We start from the raw sequence: 22,303 nt of genomic DNA, 5'->3' as shown, positions 1-22,303 counted from the left end.
AACAATACAAAACAGGCTGGAAAGGCTCGTGGAAACATGGCTTTTCTGTTTATTTCATGAATTAATTTGGCTCTTTGAAATCTGAGTTTTCTTCTGCTCCAATTTTCAGTGATGAGTGACATTTTAGGTCGCACGCTGCATGTTTGTGACAATGAAACAGTCACATTTTGTTTGTATTCATACACTGAACAAAAATATAAACGCAACACTTTTGTTTTTGCTCCCATTCCCCATGGGATGGACGTAGAGACCTAAAATTCAATCCAGATACACAATATAACCATCCCTCCCAAACCGTGGTCACAAATCAGTCCAAATGTGTGGTAGTGGGCACATCTGCTATATTGAGATAATCCATCCCACCTCACAGGTGTGCCACATCAGGATGCTGATCTGACATCATGAGTAGTGCACAGGTGTACCTCAGACTGCCCACAACAAAAGGCCACCCTGGAATGTGCAGTTTTGTCTCACAGCAAAATGCCACAGATGCCACAAGCAATGAGGGAGCGTGCAATTGGCATGCTGACAGCAGGAATGTCAACCAGATCTGTCGCCCGTGCATTGAATGTTCATTTCTCAACCATAAGCCGTCTCCACAGGCGTTTCAGAGAATATGGCAGCACATCCAACCGGCCTCACAACCGCAGACCTCGTGTAACCACACCAGCCCAGGACCTCCACATCCAGCAGGTTCACCTCCAAGATCGTCTGAGACCAGCCACCCAGACAGCTGGTGGAACAATTGGTTTGCACAACCAAACAATTTCTGCACAAACTGTCAGAAACCGTCTCAGGGACGCTCAACTGCATGCCCGTCGTCCTCATCGGGGTCTTGACCTGACTCCAGCTCGTCGCCGTAACAGACTTGTGTGGGCAAATGCTCACATTCGATGGCGTCTGGCACGTTGGAGAGGTGTGCGCTTCACGGATGAATCGTGGTTCACATTGTTCAGGGCAGATGGCAGCTGAGAATGTCCCAGTTCTTGCATGGCCAGCATACTCACCGGACATGTCACCCATTGAGCATGTTCGGGATGTGCTTGACCGGCGTATACGACAGCGTGTACCAGTTCCCACGAATATCCAACAACCTCGCACAGCCATTGAAGTGGAGTGGACCAACATTCCACAGGCCACAATTGACAATCTGATAGACTCCATGCGACGATGTGTTGCACTGCATGAGGCAAATGGTGGTCACACCAGATACTGACCGGTTCTGGGTCCCCAGACCCCCAATAGCGCAAAAAACTGCACATTCCAGGGTGGCCTTTTGTTGTGGGCAGTCTGAGGTACACCTGTGCACTACTCATGATGTCAGATCAGCATCCTGATGTGGCACACCTGTGAGGTGGGATGGATTATCTCAATATAGCAGATGTGCCCACTACCACACATTTGGACTGATTTGTGACCACTGTTTGGGAGGGATGGTTATATTGTGTATCTGGAATGAATTGTAGGTCTCTACGTCCATCCCATGGGGAATGGGAGCAAAAACAAAAGTGTTGCGTTTATATTTTTGTTCAGTGTACATAAACTTCCCACACCACCCAGAAGTAAAAATCTGACACAGTTAAAGACCAAAACACAATCCAGAAATTCAGTTTCAGGAAAATACATCTGACGTCCAAAATCGGGCATAAAGCCATATATGAGGAGAACGTCACAGAAAAGATAACATTTTCAACAAGTAACAAGAAAATGCTGCAAGGTTTAACTAGTGTGGATGACTTATTCAGGAGTCTTGAACCTGCAGCTCCAGGGCCACATGCAGCTCTTTTGTCCGTCTCGAGTAGCTCCCTGTGGGTTTGACCCAGATTAATATTGATGTAAGTGATTCTTTACAGTCTCCAGCTGCAAACATGTGCAGCTGCATCTGTCTCCTGGTGCTTTGTCCCCTTAATTTCACTGAACTCAGACACGCTGGCTTGCATGGATGTACACACATAAAGAGCTTATAACGCGCTACCATTGGATTCCAGACTAAAAGACCAAACAAGAAAAACAGATTTGAAAAGTGTGTGGACAGATGTCGCCACGATATTGCTCGTGTATACTTAATTGGCCGCATCACCTTCATATTAAGGCTTAAAGGTGTTTTGCAGCTCAATAAAGATTTTCTTTGGTGAGACGTTGCTCAAAATGGCTCATTTCATAGTAAATATTGCTGAACATTGGAAACAAGTGTAACCACACAACAAGAAGAACGGCTAAGAGTGAAAAACAAATTGGGATTCACTTTTAGAGCAACAACTGGAGGAAACCTTGGAGAGGCGAGGCTGAGGTGGTTCAGGCATGTGCAGAGGAGGATATTTTGGATAAAGCAGGAAAAGGAGATTCATGTAGTGGAGGAGGACATGCAGAGGATTGGTGTGACAGGAGGTGGATGCTGGGGATAGGGGGAGATGGAGGGAGATGATCCGCTGTGGCGACCCCTGAACAGAGCAGCTGGAAGAAGAAGAAGGTGGCTGTTTAGTGTGACTGTGTGCTCGAGTTATGCCCTGATCCATACTCTTTAAAGCTGATTTATCTGCGTGCTGTGTTTTCTGTAGCCTTCATCCTACAAGAAGGTTTCTAAAGGTGCTGCCAGAACATGTCAGTATATTATTTTTTGGGAAATTAGAGAAGCATGCGCTTTACTTCAGGTACTTGGCAAAAAAAGCTATTATGAGATCCTGAGCCAAACCGTTTGGCAGTTTCCTCTGTTCACCTTCCATCTCTCTCATCTGTCTCTTGTAACGAGTATAATGCATAGAGCGTATGTCTCATATCTCGCGTACACAGATTAGCAAAACAAGAGGAGAAAGAAGCAGGAAGTGGGTCAATACTAGCGAGCACATCCTTGATGTCACTTGACATCTTTAAACTTGAGAGTGTTTGGTCAGAGATTATGGAAGTAATGTGTTTGACAGCAGAAGACTGTAGCCAAAGATCTGCTGAGCCAGAGACAAGCGTCTGCCCTGTGTCCGTAAATGACATCACCAATCTGATAATGCCCTGGACACGGGCCACAACAAAATTATATCCCTGTCAGGAAGTTTAACTTCAGATAAAACCTCAATAAAAGTCTCTTTAATTCTTTATTAAAATGCACTCGTCTGTTATTTGAAAGCCTGTTTTGCCTCACGATTGTCAAAAGAACAGAAACTTCCTGGATGATGCTTAAAGAATAAAATAAATGTTGCTTTTGCTAAAATGAGCTAAACAAAAATCAAATCACCAAACAAAGCTCGTTCCCCACACAGAGCTTACATTACAGACGAGAAGAAATCGGGGAAATGTGCAGCGTGGGGCATTAAATGATCCCAACTTTGTCCAGAAAATAGCTTCCTCAATTGTATAAATATTTAAGTAGATGAGTATTAATCCTGAGTCAGCGACTATTTTAGGAGAGCAGGACAATGGAGGAGGCTGCGAATTGACAACGTAAGGTAGAAGACAAGAATAGCCAGGAGATTTGTGGTGCATGAGTCAGGGTTTGGGACGAAGGACATGAGGCATTAAGTGTGGCAAGTAGACAACTAAGGTCATCTGCTGAAGTTAGAAATCACCGCTCCCTCTGGAGAAATGTCAGACCTTGACCAAAGAGCAATAAAGGGACTGGATTTATGTGTTTTTTAAGAGGGAGACGCCACTAAAGCCTCCCTGTGCCGCCCACACTGTGACAGATCTAACAGAATAATCTGGTTATTTGATCGCTCTTCACTCCCAGGATCAGTGTTGCACTGTGGGTAATTCATGCAAATATGTTTGATGTACCTCAGTTTCCAGACATGGCATTACAGGCTCTGTGTTGATGTTATAAGGTAACCGATATGACAGGGCTCTGCAGAGCTGGGCGCCACAGATTCTGAGGTTAACAACAGGCTGACCTCTACTAACAGATACCTGCGTGTATGTGTGTGCAGCCTTCAGGCAGCAAAAACGATTTTATGTACTATTGATGAGCCACAAATTGATGTCATTTAATCTGTGATGCATGTGGGAAATTTACCAGCCAATTTGAATCTTTTCACCAATCTACCAAAATCGATAAAAGCTTCACGGCCCTTTTGCCAAAGCTTGCACTGAATCCCTGACTTATTTCTAAGGACAGGCAAGACACATCCAGTCAAACAGCAAAAATAAGAGTAGCAATTATGATTGTTGTTTGGGGGGTTTTTTGGACACCATATGGAGCTTCATTAGTCTTCCGCTACAGTGACACAGAATGAAAGAAATCATCTGCTCTGCTTATTTGAAATAAAATGTCATTTGAGGACAAGATGAGCTTTTATTGTCTCTGTGTGATACTAAATCACAGCAGATGTTCCTGATGTCACATTCAGAGTGGCCCATAAGGGAGAAAAAGAGGCAGTTTTGTTTAGAGTGGCAGTGTTTAGTTTAGTTCTGTTTTATTTAGATAGTGCCAAATCACAATAACAGTTACCTCGAGGTTCTTGACAAACAAAGGGCCTATAAATAATAGAGAGAAAACCAAAACAATCGGACGACGCCTCATGAGCTTGTCGAAGGGGGGGAAAAAACTCAGCTATAACAGGAAGAAACTTCTGGCAGAACCAGGCTCAGGGAGGGCTGCAGCCTGTTGGGAGTGAGGCAAGGAAGATGGGACAAAAGGCACACTATCCAAACAAAATGCAGGAAACATTTCTAAAAACCAAGACCTTGGTACACAAACTGCTTAAGCTCCTCTCCCTTCAACCAAACCTTCCTCTGATTGGCTGCCACTCACAAACAGAAGGTTTGAACGGCAGGTGGGTGGAGCTTCTGTGCTCCCAGACAGGGCTTTGTGCCTGAGATGGCTAAATTAAAGATACTCTATCTCACTGATGACTTTATTATGTGACTTTTATATGAGAGGCTGTAAACAAAATATCCATCCCCTACCTGCAAAACACATCTGATTCAATGATCAGATATCCAAATATTTCAGGGTCTTCAGGCATCCATTGTTTCATCATTTAACGTGAGCTATACTCCTTTTTTTTTTTCTTTTTTCTTTTTTTTTTTCTCCTTTTTCTTGCCCCTTCTGCAGTTGTCAGTATGGGGAGTGAAGGCTTGGCTGTGAGGTCCAATCCAACAGATGAACTACTGTAGCTCAAATTACAGAAAACATTAATGCTGGTTCTGGTAGAAAGGTTTCAGAATACACAGAACGTCACAGTTTGCTGTGTACTGGGCTGCATAGCTGCAGACCAGTCAGGCTGCCCATGCTGACCCCTATCCACCACTATGAGCACCAACAATGGGCACTTGACCATCAGAACTGGACCACAGAGCAATAGAAGAAGGTGTCCTGGTCGGATGAATCACGTCCTCTTTTACATCACATACATGCCTCGGTGCATGAGCCTGTGTGTAGGTGGCGACTGCCTGGTACCAGGATGCACCGCGGGAACAACACAAACCAGCGGAGGCAGTGCTGTGCTGGGAAAACTTGGGTCCTGCTGTAAAACTGGGGTTAATGATTGATGTGGCGTGAGGGGGAAGTTGGCAGTCACTGATCTGAGTAAACAGAAAGCTTACAAAACAATGCCCCACTAGTGACAGAATTCTGGCTACCTTGCAACAATGCCACCTAAGTTTAAATGAGCCTAGGAACTCTAATTTAGTTTCTGTTCCACAGGGGAGAGAATCTGAATCTTTATTAATCCAAGACAATTAGAACAGTAACCGACTGAACTAAATTAAATAATAAAATATATTATAAAGTTTACAATATATAAGAAATAGCTGTGATATATATAAATAGCTCAATTATTATTTTATTTTATTTTATTTTATTTTATTTTTTTTTGCCTGTCCCGTTTGGCTCTTTTGCCATCAGAATTGTTGTCTAAAGGCAAAGAAAGATGCCCAACGGATTTACTTTACCAAATTGACCATCCCAGCCTTGCCATAATGGTCCATTTGATTCACCTCTTATTGTTTATTTTATTTTCACTTACTGAATACGGGACAGACTTGACTGGGGGAAAGAAGGGGAGAAAGAAAGAGGGAAAGAGAAACAGCTGAGAAGAGGGACGGGGGAGAAGGGCAAAAGACAAAAACCAACAGAATGAGTAGAAAAAGAAAAAAAAAGAAGAAAAAAAGAAAAAAAAAAGCATATATCGATCACCTGGATCACCTGCTGAGAAAGAAAAAAGAAAACAAGCAGAAGAGAACAAGAGTAACAGAATAAACAGCATCACAATGATATATGGGAATATGACAGTAAATACTAAATATTAAACATTATTGTGCAGCACATAAGATCAACAGAACACAGTGTGCTTTGAGGTAGGAGCCAAAAAGGGTGTAGTTTGTGGGTGTGATCACCCGTGTGTACACCTGTGAGCATGGACGCGCTTGTTTTTTGTTTTTTTAAAAGGTTCCTTCATGTAATGATCTGCTAGAGGGTGTGGGGGGGCCACAGCCCCGTCCTCCAGGGCATGAAGCAGGTATGGAGGAGATCAAAACTCCAGACATCCAGAGGCCCCCAGAACACAAGAGACCAAGGAAGACCAACAGAGGGGCAGCCGCGCCACTGTCCCAGAAAGAGCTGAGGAGAGTCCCAGATGAGGGCTCACTCAGCAGCCGCGGAGCAGAAGCCAGGGGGAGTTGCAGTGACGCGCCCGTGAGCTCCGCCAGCAGCCAGCCGTGCCTGAGTGACCGAGCCCCAGGCCGAGAGGCCGGGGGCACCCCACCTCCGAAGTGGCCCGAGCAAGCCCCAGGCTCCAGGCCCCGATAAGCGGCCGCCAAGGAGTGAGCCGGTGTGTACCTGGACGCCCATCCCCGGACACAAAGAACCTCCAACGCACCGATGTCTGAGGGAGTCCGCCACTGGCAGGGGAAGTGGTGGTAGGGGGAGATAGGCCTCCAAACCTTGGAGGGCCTAGGATGTCCCCAGAGAGCTATACTCCTGATAGTCGATCCATAGTACCAGATACTTATACTAAAAATCTGAAGGCTCTAGCTCAAATGTTTTTTTAGATAATGGGATTTTAAAGTGTTCCTTCTTTTGGGAAAACTAATGACAACAGGGACCTGAAATTGTGGACAATTATTAGAAGAAGTGTGTCTTTCCCCACTTGAAACCTGAAATGGTCAGGTGGGAGGTATTTGATGAATATAGGAAAAGCATCATTTTCTACTTCATTTATTTGAGATATTTCCTATTACAACACAACAAGCAGGGCAGAAAGTTGGATAAAAAGAAAAGTACAATACAATTTTGCATAACAAAGGAAGAGTTAATTGTGTATCTTCCCGATAATCCATAAAATTACAACCACTGCAACAGTGAAACATCTTATTTAAGAAAAACTAAAAAAAGAGAGAGAGAGGGAGTTTCAGGATATGAAAAGAGGTCAAAATGGGGCTAAAAAGAGACGATAATGCAGGTGGTGGCGGAGTGGAGTCAATGCTGTGTCATGTCAGTGCAAACGTGCCCTTGTGGTAAACAGAGCGAAGAACTCTACTCCTGTCCCTCTCGATAACAGCAAAACGCCATTCGCAGAAGCGCTCTGGGTGGAGCTATTCTTAGCGGGAGCCCGGAGAGACCGGCCGGCTACTCTGTCCGAGAGCCGTGACGTCAGACACGTAGGATCGGATTTTGCTCCACAATGTAACCGTGAGGTAATTTCAGGGTAATGACTGTGCACGGTTCATTTGTCTCTCTGAATAAATGTGCAGCAGCAGTGTGGCATTTGTGGAGGGGAGAGAGCACGGTGCAGTGAAAGGTGAGAGCAGGCTTTTGCTCTGAGGTGAGGAACAAATGGGAGGAGGATCAAAGATGGAGGCTGCTGTGGAGCTATCTGAGGAAATGAGAGTCTGTGTGTGTGTGTCTGAGTGATGGGTCTCTCCATCTGCCATTATCTTCCCGCAGAACTAATTACAAGGTGATGGACAGCAGACTAATCACCAGGGCCACTAGTGGCTTTAAATTAGCTGAACCGTGGAGTCGTGCCTGGAGTGATGGAGAGGGACAGGAGAGGAGAGGGACGTGGGTCCAGAGGGAAAATGAAGTAACAGCAAGAAGGAAAGGAAAGCATCTTCGCGGGAGAGCGGAATTTAACAAAATGTATTGACAAAAGAGGAAAAAGGGACTTTCACACTCCCCTCTTGTCCTCTGTACCTCTCACACAGGATCATCGTTTTCCCTGGGCTGCTTCTGGATTTTGTTTCGCCTGTGCCGTCTCCATCTCTGTCCTCCCTCACCCCTCCGTCTCCCTTTCATCTTATTTCATCTGCATGTCTTTTCTCTCCCTTTCTCTCTCTGTTTTTCCTTTTATTCCTCCCAGGCTTCGACGCTCTGTCTGCTAAATGAAAGCGCGTCTCTGTGCAGGCGCTGTGTTTTTTTTCTGACACGATGCTTCAGGCAAACCAGCGGGGTTCCTGAGCATGTGTTAACCACTCCCACTCACCACACCTCTGATTCCACATTCAAGTGACAGAAACGCACTCGCACGGTCGCATCAAGACACACGCGCACGCTTTCACACTCTCGCACTTGACAGCTGCTTTGCACCTGTTACTCTTTAGAAGTTCAAATCAAGCACAATTTTTCTTTTTGTTCACTTTTTTCCCGCCACCCAATTTTTAATTTTTTTCTTTTTTGTCTATTTCTGTCACTTTAATATCTAAAAGATTCCTCGAGAAGGAAAAAGATATTATACTCACAACACTGAAGCAGCCATGGCTCCTTCTTTTGACAAATGGCCTCTCATTAAGACCAATTTGTCTGGCTTCTTTGTACCACTGGTATTCATTTTTATCTGGTCTCAAATGTCCAGAGAGGATTATAGAGGTCAAAGTTCAGTCGTAAGCTGTGCAGTATCCTTCTCATTGACATTTGAGCTGAGACTTTTACAAGTTCAAAACCTAAGAATTTGTTTAAAAAGCAGGAGCCTGAAGATGAACTTAAAAACACATTTTTAAAAAAGGAGCTATTATGAAAATAGTTGTTTGCTATTGTTCTGTATGTCTAATGGTAATCTGTTTATGTTCAGTTAACACTTAATTGTCAATGAAGAGAAAACAATGAGAAATCAATACTGCTCAAATTTAGGGAAGAAGACCCAAATGCAAGAACCAGGGAGTGCAAAACGTCTTTAAACTAAAACGTGTGGCAGTTGTACACAGAAGATGAGTCATCATGGCAAACAGTGCAGCTGAGGTGAGGGCAAAAAGGCAAAGTCCATTAAACAGCCCAGAAGCTCACACACAAGGAAAACACAAGAAAAATGAGGAATCCTGGACCTGATGACATGGCAGCAAACCAGCGTATTTATGCATAGAGAGAAGGTCGAGACAACCTGCTGAAGGTGAAACTGAGCATGAGAATGAGGCAAAAGGTGATTTAAGTGACCTTGAACATGACGTGGTTGTTGATGTCAGACAGGCTGGTCTGAGTATTTCAGAAACTGCTGATCTTATGGGATTTTCCCACACAACCATCTTTAGAGTTTACAGAGGATGGTCAGAAAAAGAGATAATATCCAGTGAGCGGTAGTTCACTGAGAGAAAATGCTTTGTTGATATCGGAGGTCAGAGGAAAAGACTTCTTTAAGATGACAGGAAGGCAACAGCAATTCAAATGACCACTGGTTACAACCATGGTATCCTGAAGACCATCTCTGAATGCACAGCATGTCAAATATCAAAGGAGATGGACTACACCAGCAGAGGACTACACCTGTCAGCTAAGACAAAGGAACTAGACAAAATTGGACATTTGATTAAGATTGGGAAACATTTCCTGCTCTAATTCAGTTGGTCGAGTGAGAATTTGGAGTAAATGACATGAAAGCATGGCTGCCTTGTGGTTCAGGCTGCTGCCGGTGTAACGGTGTAGGGGATTTATTATTTTTTTTGGCACACTTTGGTCTCCTTAGTACCTACTGAGCATAATTTAAATGCCACAACTGACTTGAGTATTGTAGCTGACCATATCCAGCCCTTTTTGTGTGCAGTGAGTTCACAGTACTCAAATGGTCTCCACAATCACCAGATCTCAGTCCAGTGGAAAACCTCTGGGATGGAACAGGAAATTCAAACAAATCTACTACAGCTGTGTGATGCTATCTTGTCAATATGGACCAAAATATCTGAGCAATGTTTCCAGCACCTTGTTGACTCTATGCCATGAAAAAATTAAGGCAGGTCTTAAGGCAAAAGAGTACTGGTAAGGTGAGGCAGATTAAACACGAGAAACATTAATGGGGACAAACAATCACAGAGCTAACAAGAGTGTAACGAGCCCAAGAACTCCAGGAAAAAACAGGAAATTATAACAGAAACTGTGAGTGCAAAATAATTCACTGTGGACAAACGGGTTCAGAAGCATTTCAGTGAAATTTGCTCTACTGGAGGGATGTACTCTAATTAAAGTTGTTTGAATGATGGAAGGGGTTCAAAATCTCTCACAGATCTTCAGATGGGTTGAGATCTGTTGACTGCAAAGGTCACAGCATGTGATTCACATGCTTTCATTGTCATCAAAGCCTTTTGCCCTTAACCCTCTCAGAAGAGGCCGTTCCCATCAGGGTAGAAATGTCTCATCACAGCGTAAATGCAATCACTCTTGTCGTGATCCCCAAAGTATGACCGAGCCATTAGGCCCATTTTCCTGTCAGAGTCAAGGCTTTGGGTTTTTCCTCTAACTTGTCACCTACCTGATATCGCCGGACTTTCCCGTTGATCCCAGGTTTTTAAGTGGAGCATCGGGTATTTCAGTCTTTGTACTACTCCTACCTACATCACCTGCCTGAGCACATCGGCCTTTCAGTCATGCAAAAAAATCCACTCTGAAGACATATTCTGTTGTTATTCACTCCACTACCTGTTTCATGTATTTGTGGGAAGTGCTGTGTAATCGCCGCACAGGCTATCGCACCCTTTTTAGAGATGGGGACACCTCGGCTCCAGTGATTTATCAGGCTTCATGTCTGTCTGTGCCTCTGCCCAGCCTTCTCCAATGATCCCGTCATTATCACACCCTTAATGCATCTCACCACACTCTACATTTCCTTTGGCATGCTATCCATCTGTCTAATGGGCCAGTAGGGTGCGGCCGGCTAGTCATCACTTATGCACGCTGCTTTTGTGTGTCTGTGTGTATTTGTACAGTCATGTATCTTTCTCTTGACCTGTGTCATTTGAAATTTTGTGCTGATGAGTCTGTTTTTGTGTTAGCTGTGTCTTCAAGTTTAAATCACCCTCCTGTTCACACCCACTTCTGCACTCTCTTCATTGTGTGTTTGTGCCATTTGTAAATGCTCCATGCACTGGAAGTGTGTAGATTGTGTATCTGAGGGTGTCAGTGCCTGTGAACTCTAACTGCGTCACCCATTAAGCTATTATGGACTGTAACTGAATCCCCCTGAAAGCTCAGCTCATGCCCACAGCTGCAGGGCAGTGATGGATGGATGGTGGAGGGATGAGAGTAGTCTTGCTGTAGCCGAACAGTTGTAAAAACAAACAGAGGGGTGGAGCATCTGGAAAGGTGTGCAGGAGAGGTGGAGGGCGTCTAAGGTGACGTCACTGTAACAAGCTGAGCTGACTTATGATCAACGGCTTCGACCTCACTGCCCTGCTCTAAGCTGAGTCATGAGTCTTAGTGAGAAGAAGAGGGTTGTTCTTCTGGGTTTTTTTTCTTATTAAGGTGTGTGTAAACGCGAGTGTGTCTAATCATGGATAATTATTACACTTTATCTCATGTATATATCGGCTTTTATTCAGGAAATACAACTCAAGCAGCTGGCTGACAGCTGGAAAACTGCAAAACCCACCCAGGATCTACATGTGCCACCAGGTTGTCTGAGGGTGGGTTTTGTTTTTACAGCTATAGTTTGTTTATGCTGGTCCAAAAGAGTTTGCTAATGAGTTTGTAAGCTTGTAGATCCGTGTTGACCAAAATGCATCACTATAAGCCCCATTAGAGTGTTCAGTCCACTTATTGGCCAGATGTGTTTGGGGCAGGACCAACAGTAAAAACAGGAAGATGAGCTATTGGAGATTTTCCATTCATTTCATGGCTAGTTGCTAGCCCGTACAGACATTTGCACATCTACTGTACTTTGCATGCAAGAATGAAAAGCATATGTGCCTAGGGGAAAGTGTTCATCTCAAACTTGCAACGTACACATGGTAGTTGGGTCAAATCGACATAAGATCACATTCACGCTGTAAAAGAACCTCATCCACGAAAAAGAACCTCGAAAAAAAAGTATTAGTGCTGGTGGGACTAAAAAAACGATTCCTGAATTTTCAGCTCAGTAAAATATTTATATGTGGCATTAATATGAACCCTAGTCTATCATCACCATTCATTTCTAATGTGCAGGATGTTGACACTCTTCCAGCTGGAGTATCTTCAGGTTTCTGCAGCAGCTGTGCATAACAAAGCTTGAATTCTTGTAAAAAATGCCAGGATGCATGTGTGATACGTGAGCTCATCAGCGCAGCATGGTGGCTCACTGGTTAGCACTGTTGCCTCACAGTAAGAGGCTCCTGAGCTCTGCCGTGTGGTGGTTGCATGTTCTCCCCATTGCTTGCCTAAGTGTTCCCATCACTGAAAGACAAGCTAGGTTAATGTGCTTGTGTGGGTCCAAGATTTTCACTTCCTTGTTACATGAAAGCAAATAAAATTGGCAAATGGTGGTGTCGAATTCAATGTCATGAGGTGAAAGAAAGGTGTCTGTCTTGAAAATGTGATGTGATGTGTTGTGGTGCATGAAATAAGGACTTAAATGTAGGAAGGGGAATCACACAGAAGAGGGTGGGAGGGGAGCAAGCTGAATCATTCAAAGGGCAAACTGCAACCAAAGAAATAAAATCAAAATACTATTTATTGGCTAATCAGGAGAGAGGAAAAAAATAGATACTGGAGAGTGTAATGATGTAGTTGGAGACAGTGACACAGGAGGGAAGTAAAACTAAACACAAAGACAGAGCAAAAATAAGTGAATAAAAGATTTAACAGAAGAGGAGACTAATAACTCTACAAATGCAAACATAAACAAAAGTATAACAAGAACTAAAGGCTCATAATAGTTTGTAATAAACAAAAACCTAAACTACAAAATAATGAACTAAACAGAGAACCAGGATTAAATCAGGGGCATAATGTCCAGAAGACGGACCCACACAATGTGCATGTTGCCCCAGATGTGATTGTAATGAGTTTCATGCAAAAATGAGAACCACCAGGGAAAAAATCCCTTTAACAGAGGTTGGAACTGTAAAGTAAATGATCATAAAGCTGGAAGATAAGAAAGAAATGAAGGACTTGGTGAATAAAAATGTTATTTCATGGAACAAAGATATCGATCAGAATCCAAAACTTGCCAAAAGAAAAAAAAAGTTGAACAAACTCTCTGACAAAGACGGGGTTTCGGACGATGCACGGACACACAGACACACTGAGGGTAATCAAGGGAATCGAAAACAGATGGGGAACAAGAAAGCTGAAACTAATCATGACAAGTGATACAAAGGACGTAAAATGAAATACAACCTTCAGGAGACCTTTATTACTGTCAAAATAAAACAGGAAGTAACTGCACAGGAAATGATTAACACTGATGAAGACAAGATTAAACAAGATGGTGTAAGGGAGGTAAGCATAAGCTAAACCCAAATAAAAATCCCAACACAATTACTGAACAAACACAAATTTGATAAAGAAAGATTAAACTAAAACTGTGTGTTATAGTTTGCTCCATTAAAAATATCTCATTTTAAAGGAAGCTCTAGTGTATCCTCTATTAAATTCCTTAACCTCCTAAGACCCAAACTCGTTCATTGCATGCATTTTTAATTTCTCTTTGCTATTTGGGCTGATGACGATGTATAAAAACAAAGAATTATCAGATTTTTTTTAACCTAATTTTTGTTTCTGAGAAAAATCTGATCTCCCTATGAGGACATTCACTTTAAATTTTGATACAACAGTGGCAGTGTAATGTCTTTGTAAGTGGATATCAGGCCCTTGTAGGGCAAAATTTTGTAGTTTGGTCTAGACAACCCAAAATGTGATGTCCACATATGTGGACGGCAGGTCCTGGGAGGTTAATATTTAAAGTGTTCTTACGACAAGTTAAAACGTCTGCTATTTGCTGTGTTGAAGAAAGAAAGAATATACTTGGATTGATTTTATACATCTGAATGACAAGGATCTGTGTGTTACACTGGGCCTGGGGTTGTGACTACATGTGAAGGTAATCATGGTCAGTGAGCTTGCACTACCATTTTTAATACAGAAATACATTTTCCTGTTCCCCAAAAGTTGATTCTGTTCATCTGGATGCAGCGTTTTCAGTGGGAGAAACGTTTCGTCACTCATCCAAGTGACTTCTTCAGTCTTCAGACAGTCTGCAGCATGGTGGCTGCATCCAAGTGACTTTCTTGAGCCTTGATTAAATAAAACTCCAAATAACAGGATGCCATTGGACAGGGATAAAAGGAAGCAAAATGCTTTGATGTCATTTATGTTTGATCTACTTGTAGTAGCAGTTGATGAACCTATTCGAATTGCTATTTTTCTTTTCAGTTTTTGTGTTGGGGTTAAAACGGATTTCCTTTAAGGTTGGAGAAGCCTGCAAAGCACCTACCAGACACGTGCAAATTCAACCACTAAATACCAAAAACAAATCGATTGTTATTGAATTTGTTCGTCCCCTGATATCCACAATGAATTATTTAGTGTTTTGCAATTTGTGTTGGTGATGGGTGACGTGTGTGTGTGTGTGTGTGTGTGTGTGTGTGTGTGTGTGTGTGTGTGTGTGTGTGTGTGTGTGTGTGTGTGTGTGTGTGTGTGTGTGTGTGTGTGTGTGTAAATGACGGATTTCCATTAGTGCCACACATTTCACAAAACCCTCAGACCCTGCGGCTTCAGCTTTTTGTCTCACACACAAATAGTAGTTTAAGGGCCACTGGCTGCTTTTAACACGCTCCCCCTCCTAATCCTCGCCCTATGACTCCCATAGGCCTCACCTTTCCTACTCATGCATCATCTCTTCCTCCCCTCTCTCTCCATCACTTACTCCTGACTCACCCTGCCTCCCGGCTAACAGTCCATGACTCATGTTATTCACAGAGCTGTCTGCGTGTCAAGGGCTCGGAGGAAAGGGGCAGGATGGGGAGGTTAAAAAGGAGCTGGATCAGGGAGGGAGTGCTGAGGCAGATATGACTGTGGAAGCACAACGAGAGACAGAAGGAAATCACTTTTGATCTATCATCAGATAGATTAAGACACTGGCAGAGAGGGAAGGAGTGATGGGGTGGGGGGGGAGGGAGGAAGTGAAACCGCGAGTGGTTGTGACCACCAGAGGAATTGTTTGAGTGATCAGATATCTGAGCAATCAGCAGGCGTTTAAAAGCTTTGGTGGACTAAAAGCTGTGTGTGTATATGTGTGTGATTTTTGTCCGTGTGTCTTTGCTAATGATGTTATTCTGATCTCAGAGCTGCAGAGAATTGCTGTTGCAATCTGTGGGATAGATTACTATAGTCCTTTTCTCAAGCGTTCCACTTTACTGCTGTTTTCAGCTTGCTGACTTTAATGCACTCACTTTCTGCCCTTCTTTTGTTTTCCTGCGGCCCTCAAGATTTAGAAACCACCTAAAAAGTTAAAGGAACAAGTCGAAAGCTTCCTCGTAGCGATCAGTGCATTTTTTTCCCCATGTTCTTGTATTTTGCATGTCGAGCTCAGCGATGCTGCTCTCCTGCCCCAGGGCTCAAACTGCTTGGACGACTTTTTGTGTCTTCTCTACACTGTGAGACATTAGAACCGGCTATTTATAGTCCGCCCCGAGGAAGCAGTGTGCAGGATAAATTTCATTGTGGCTCTATTAAAAGGAACAGAGTAAGATGTCAGCAAAATCTCCCCGTCTTTCTTTTTCACTCGGGGGACACACATGTGGTTTAATCTTCTCTAAACGAGACAAAATGTGTTTGGTTGGACAAACTAAGGCAGAAAATGTTTATGAACCACTAACTAGTTCCTGTCTTCCTCCTCACAGCTTGTCTGTTGCAGTCCGAGCTGGTAAACTATGAGAGAGTGAAGGAGTACTGTCTGAAGGTCCTGAGCCACCAGAGAGACCACTTCAAGGCCATGTACCGAGCCGGCATCGCCTTCTATCACCTGGGTGATTACGAATGTGCCCTACGCTACCTGCGTGACGCCAAAAACCGCGAACCCACAGGTGAGAATGACCCAGTGTATTTATACATTTACAAAGCAGCCTTGAGGTACAAGATCTTCTCTGATGGTGAAACAATGTGCTCACCTGTAGCTCCATATTTAAATTGATGTACTCTGACCTTAGTGCAGCTTATCAGGTCATCCAGTTGTCTCATGATCTGAAACTTGAGGCATGTTTAATATTAGCGTCAACATTTATGACAGGAAAAATCAAAAAGCATAATTGGTACAGTTCTCCTGCTAGATTTTATTTGTTATGTTACAAACTGAGTGATAACTAAAGCCTTTTGTTCCGAGAGTGCTGAGCAGAAACTAAAAAGATGCTCTCTGTGTTTCTAAAACCTGTATTACTGTACAGACTTTAAAAGACTTCCTGTTTTGCATGTTTGCTTTGACTATGCACATTTCCAAAAAGTTCAAAAGCACAGCTACACTTGTATTAAAACTGCTCCATATTTTACATCAGTATGCTTTCATGATAAATTATACTGCAGACGGCCAGTATTAAATTACTTTAGTGTAAATGAATTAAGTAAAGTACATAAGTGATATGTGTAAGCAGCACATTGTGTTTTATAGTCTGTTTATTTGAAAGGCAAGAGGGGCAGATTTGTTTTATGAATACATTTTATGTCTAATGTTTAGGATCCAGATGCAAAAGCCACAGGAAACCAGTCTAAACAGCAAAGACACATGTGCAGATGTTCACAGGCTTCGTCCACACGTACATATTTCATTTTGAAAAATATCTTTCTTCACATGAATCATGACAAAAGTAGGTCCACAGACATTGCAACCCACAGTCTGACATCAGAAAAGTAGGTGAAGTCTCACACCTTTGATATTAAAAGAAATCTTTTTCTTTGTCCACATTTGAAAATCTTCCACTCCCCTGACTCTATAGGTTTTCCAGAAATACTCATGTACATGTGGACAGCACAGCAAACCCAAATGGAGACTCACAGCTTTTTTTTGGCTGCTGATGATGGTAGTGTTCAAAATAACAAGGGCCATGAAAAGGAGACTGAAACTAAATCCACAGTACTTCAGAAGGAGGATGGAAACACAAGAGACCACTATCAAAACAAAACAGGGGGGGGGAAGCTACAAACCAAAACTAGCATGTGTTATGATAATGATAAAAGCCAACACAAGACTCTGATCTTCAGATACCAGAAAACATATTAACCAAGAATAAAACCCGAAAAATGTAACCAGAGACGGTAAGAATTAAGTAAATATCCGCTTGGCATCTTTCTTGGCCTTAAGACAACAATTCTGATGGCTAAAGATCCAAACAGGACACAAAAAAAAAGAAAAAAAAGAAAAAAAGAATTAAGCAAATATGCCGTCTCAGGAAAATGCTAGAGGGGCCACTTTCTTGACTAAATCATAGTATGAGAAGCACATGCAACAGAGGCAACATGCTTGGCAGCAAATGCAGCTCCTTTTTTTTAATATCAAAGAGTGAGTGTGCACATGCAGGTGTGCACCTCTGTGTTCATTACGTGCCAGCTGTAGGACACGTGGCATTAGGAGCTCTAGTAGATTTTTGTATGAATTTTTGCTGTGGATACATTTGGAAGGATATTTTTCTAAAATAGGAGGAAATAGATCGTTTTCACTTTGGGAAACAGCCTTTTTAATGCCTTTGCTCAATCGATATATTCCAGGAACACGAAAGTTTTCAATTCACCTTGTAAATCTGGGATTACCAACAATTTGAGAACTCTGACCTAAAATGATAATCATGACCAAGTTTGAGCCAAATGTCTCATATGACAAAATGACAAAAGGTTGAAGGTCAAATCTGGATAAACTTGAATTGTTTGGAGAACTTTATCCAATAGGAAAGTGTCAAAAGGTGAGAGGTCAGGGTTCTTTCTCGTCATCGATGAGCAGTTACAGCTGACTAAAGTAAAAGCCTGTAGCTCTTTTCTCTACATTGTTTACCTTTCTGCTGTAGCACGTCTTTTACTCAGTTTGCTAAACTTAAGTAAGAAAGGGGCAACCGACTGCTCTGCTGCCAGTGCTCAGAGCATCCACCGATGACCTGTCGTCCCATTTTCTCTCTGCAGACACCAACGTGCTCCGATACATCCAGCTGACAGAGATGAAGATGAGCAAGAGTGGACAACGGGAACGAGACAGCGGCAAGGAGACCCAGGGCTAACCTTCGACCTTTCCCCCCTCCTGAACCCTCTGACCTTTCATCCTACAAGTTGTACCTCCCACTCTCCACTTTCTCTTCCTCCCCTGTTGACTCCTCCTGATGGCAGCCCTGTCAGAAGAGACGCAATCACCTGCCTGTTACAGACAAACACATATCAAGCGCTGTCTGCGACCCACCCTCTTCCTTCTTCCTCTCCCTCTTCTTCTCCCTCTTTCTCCCTCAGGTGCTGTGGTTCCTCTCCCTCGACGCAGTCAGCAAGGAAACTTTAAAAAAAAAAAGAAATATCATGAAAATACATGGAAGAAGCTGTAATATATACTCATACAAACCCATCATTGTGGTGGAGTCAAAACGAAGCTTCAGCCCATACACATGACAGACAGACATCTGCGTGATTCAGCAGATGTTTAAAAAACATGGAAAGCATTTTGTTTCTGCTCTCTCGCGCTCTCTTTTTCTCTCCGTTTTATTCTGAACTCTCGAGGAGAATTTGGGGGGTCTCGGGAAGCTCGACCACACCGGGAGGAGGGCAGGGATGCGTGTGGAAGTGTGTGAAACAGGTTTGGAGAATAAAAATGGGTGCGGTGAGGCGGTGTATATGTGTATGAGACACATGCCAAGACCACATCCCGATTTGATTGTACATCCTAACCCACCAGGTCTCACTCAGGTCTTACCCAGACTCTGAGATGGACTAATATAACAAGTAGAAAAAAAAAGCCTGCCTCCGTGCTTAATCTATCACTTTTCTGTCTGGATTTTTCTTTCCTAGATCCCTTCTATCTCAGTTTCTTGACTGTTTTTTGAATTTAAGGGCTAATTCAAGTGTTTAAAACCCCGTATTAGGCTTTTTTAATTTGCTGTCATACTCAGTAGTGAACAATCGGTGGTTAATAGCATCTGTGTGTGCAGCAAAGAGCCTAAATTCTCCAAGCGGTTCATTCCGTTGCCTGATGTACTTTCGTGCAAACTGGTGTGTCTTGAATCTGTTGTCCGAACCCCCTCCTGGGTCGTGTGTCGTGTTACTGTTGTTGAGACTGTCGAAGCCCCTCCCTCGCTCCCTCGCTCCTTCTCATCAATTCCACCATCCTCTGTTCTCCTGTTAATGATGTCACAACGGAAAATAGCCAGTGAGATCAGACTTCCATCAGCTGCCGCTGGCTAGATGGAGATCCACGAGAAATTTTTTTCAGAGAGAGAGAGAGAGAGAGACACTTTTATCCTTTTATCACTAATGCTGAGGCTTCCCAGACATCCATAAACCACCACGGAGACTCTGGGCAGCGTTAGTGCAGGGAAAACGCACACACACACACACACACACACACACACACACACACACACACACACACACCTGGCCTGATGGTGCAGACTGCCGTCTTGGAGCACTTCACCTAGAGTGAGTCATTTGAGATTTCTCCTGCTTACAGTTTACTGTATGTTGATAGATTAAAACACCTGTGCCGGGCAGATAACACACAACATTAGCATTGCAGACGATCTGGTTTGTGGATATCCATTACAAGCTGTCAAACTTATCTTGTGACGTGTGAAGCTGAATCATTGATATGTGGCTTTTTATAATAGCTTTACCACAGGCTTAAATCTGCCTGCTCTGTTCTGCAGAAGGCTGGATTGATCTTTTGTGAGAGCATGACCTAAAATATCCCGTGAAAACCCAGTTTCCTCCTTATCATGTGCAAGCCCACCTCCTGCATGTAACATGCGGCTCCAGAGCGTTGCTTCAGATGTTTTGGGATTGGGATTATATCTGCTCTATTGCTTTCTGTCATGGCATGCTGCCACTCAACTGTTTGCGTATACCTCTGTTTTATCCATTCTGCCCTTTATAAACACAGAAGGTGGCGACAGACTGTGATCACAGCAGCAGAATAGGTATGAAATACTTCTTCAAAATTAGGGTCACCTTCTGCCTCGACTAAAATAACTGATTAGTCCACTGCTTAAGAGGCTGAGGAGGAAATCAAGTCAAATAACGGCGTTGGGTGAGCCCCCCCCCCCTTTCCCCGTTTATTTCATTGACCTGCTATGAGGTAAATAGGGACCTAAGTGTGTCAATGGGACTCTGGAGAGACGGCACCACGCGCTGGAGAGACCGGCATGAAACTGAGAGGCTCCGGTGGAGGGAGAAGTAGGCCATCATCAGCCCCACTAAAGCAGCTGCACCTCTAAATTGGCAGCAAAAAGCAAGTTTTGAGCTTATTTATCATCATACACTGCACTTAGAAAAAGTGTGTGGATACCTGAGCATTAATCTGCAGCCTGAGTTTGCTCCCATTCAGCCACGAGATCATTAATGATGTTGGGCGACGACAAGGCCTGGCTCACAGCCGACGATGAAAGCGAGGTCTCGGTCTGCATTGTTGTGCAAGCTGTAGAATAAGAAATGTAGCAGCAGCGTGCACCAGATCATGAAAAAGCCAATCAGACGTGCACAATATAAACCTCTCTGAGGAACACAGGCAAAAGTGATCACATAAGCATAAACATGGCTGTGGCTCAAGAGGTAGAACAGGTCATTCACTAATTGAAAAATTAGTGGTTCAATCTCTGCCTACTCTAGTCAGCACGCCAAATCCCAAGTTGCTCTCTAGTGTGCACATCAGCGTGTGAATGTTAGATAGAAAGCACATAGACACAAAGGTGAGCGGATGAATCCAAGTATTGATACCAGTGCTGTTATTGGTAAAGGATCGATACTTTGTTTCTCTCCTTTTCAGTAAATAGCCTAACAAATAATTATTTTTTGGGAGATTAAAACATACACCTTAAACATGCACTATAAAAAATGTCTGAGCCTTTTCGTGCTGACTATCACATCTATTTTATTTACAGCCTGAAGCACATTTAAACAACAGAAGTTGAACCAAAGTGCTTTAGAGACGACCACATTTACATTCCAGCTCTCCAACAAACACAGTTTCAAAATACCTGAAAGGCTGCAAGGTGATTTAGTGGTCATTAAAATGTGTTTGGAATTTGCAAAGTGACAATGATCCATCTCATAAATCACAACACACCGCTTTAGCCCAAATAAGCTGCCTTTATAGGCTAAAACGATTGATATCAGTATTGGTATCTGCAATACTGGCCCTGTATTTACTTGGTATCGGATCGATACCAGAATTCGCAGCAGAGCACAGCACTACTTCGACATAGATGCAGGATTTATGTCATAATTATAAAAAATATAAACATTTACATGCAAGGCTGTCCACATATTTTTGTCCACATGTTGTGGGAAATTGTCTGATTAAGTTTAAGGTTCTGTTTAAGACTCCATCTCTGAATTAGTGCCACGATCAGCAACGCTGCTGCAAAGTGTGAAACATTTGATTTGTATTGGTGTCGTGCAGCTCTGGGGTTAATTAGGATGAAAACACTGAATGCAGAAGCTTTCCTTGCTCCTCCTTTATGCTCTCTCTTGGAGATAAATCACCACAACAGCAAGGAACGGCACCTGCAAGCGCCATCTCCATAACTACCTTGGCCGAGTCCCCTCACCCAGGGGTCCCCTCGAGGATCGGTCTCCTCCCGTGGTCCGCTCTCCACGGCACCAGCCCCCCCCCCCCCCCCCCCCCCCCTCCCCCTTCCATCTTGTTTTTGTCTTGCAGTGCTAAGTCATTCTTGCTCAACTTGTACTACTGTACTACGACCGTCTAGGGATTCCTAGCTGCACATAAAACAGGATTGTTTCTAGCTGATTGGTTTCCTTGATTAATGACCAAGCTGACTCGGAGGCTGTTATCGTAAGCATAACCTGACAACATGCTGTCTGTGCAAATGGAGACGGAGACGCCGGATCTCTGCGTCTGTGTAGCTTTGAAAACTAACAAAAAGCACAACAAAAAAGAGAGACGGGAAAGTGAAAAAAAAAATACTGGCTGTGTTACTTTATTTTGGCTATTTTTACTTTGAT

At 43.3% G+C, this 22,303-nt stretch overlaps 1 protein-coding gene across 1 annotated transcript in view; it reads left to right on the top strand.

The window, feature by feature from the left end:
* ttc9b (tetratricopeptide repeat domain 9B) overlaps window positions 1-21,961 on the top strand; it is a 37,978-nt gene extending 16,017 nt beyond the window's left edge. The window contains exons 2-3 of the mRNA XM_080890300.1: window positions 16,009-16,191; window positions 18,269-21,961. Coding sequence (XP_080746426.1) covers window positions 16,009-16,191; window positions 18,269-18,363 — 278 coding nt within the window. The 3' untranslated portion in view covers window positions 18,364-21,961. The remainder of the gene's footprint in view (window positions 1-16,008; window positions 16,192-18,268) is intronic.
* The last annotated feature ends 342 nt before the right edge of the window (window positions 21,962-22,303 follow it).

Source organism: Rhamphochromis sp. 'chilingali' (assembly GCF_963969265.1).
Source record: "Rhamphochromis sp. 'chilingali' genome assembly, chromosome: 8".
NCBI lineage: Eukaryota > Metazoa > Chordata > Actinopteri > Cichliformes > Cichlidae > Rhamphochromis > Rhamphochromis sp. 'chilingali'.
Note: the sequence above shows the minus strand (reverse complement) of the source record. Positions and strands in the feature narration are given on the sequence as shown.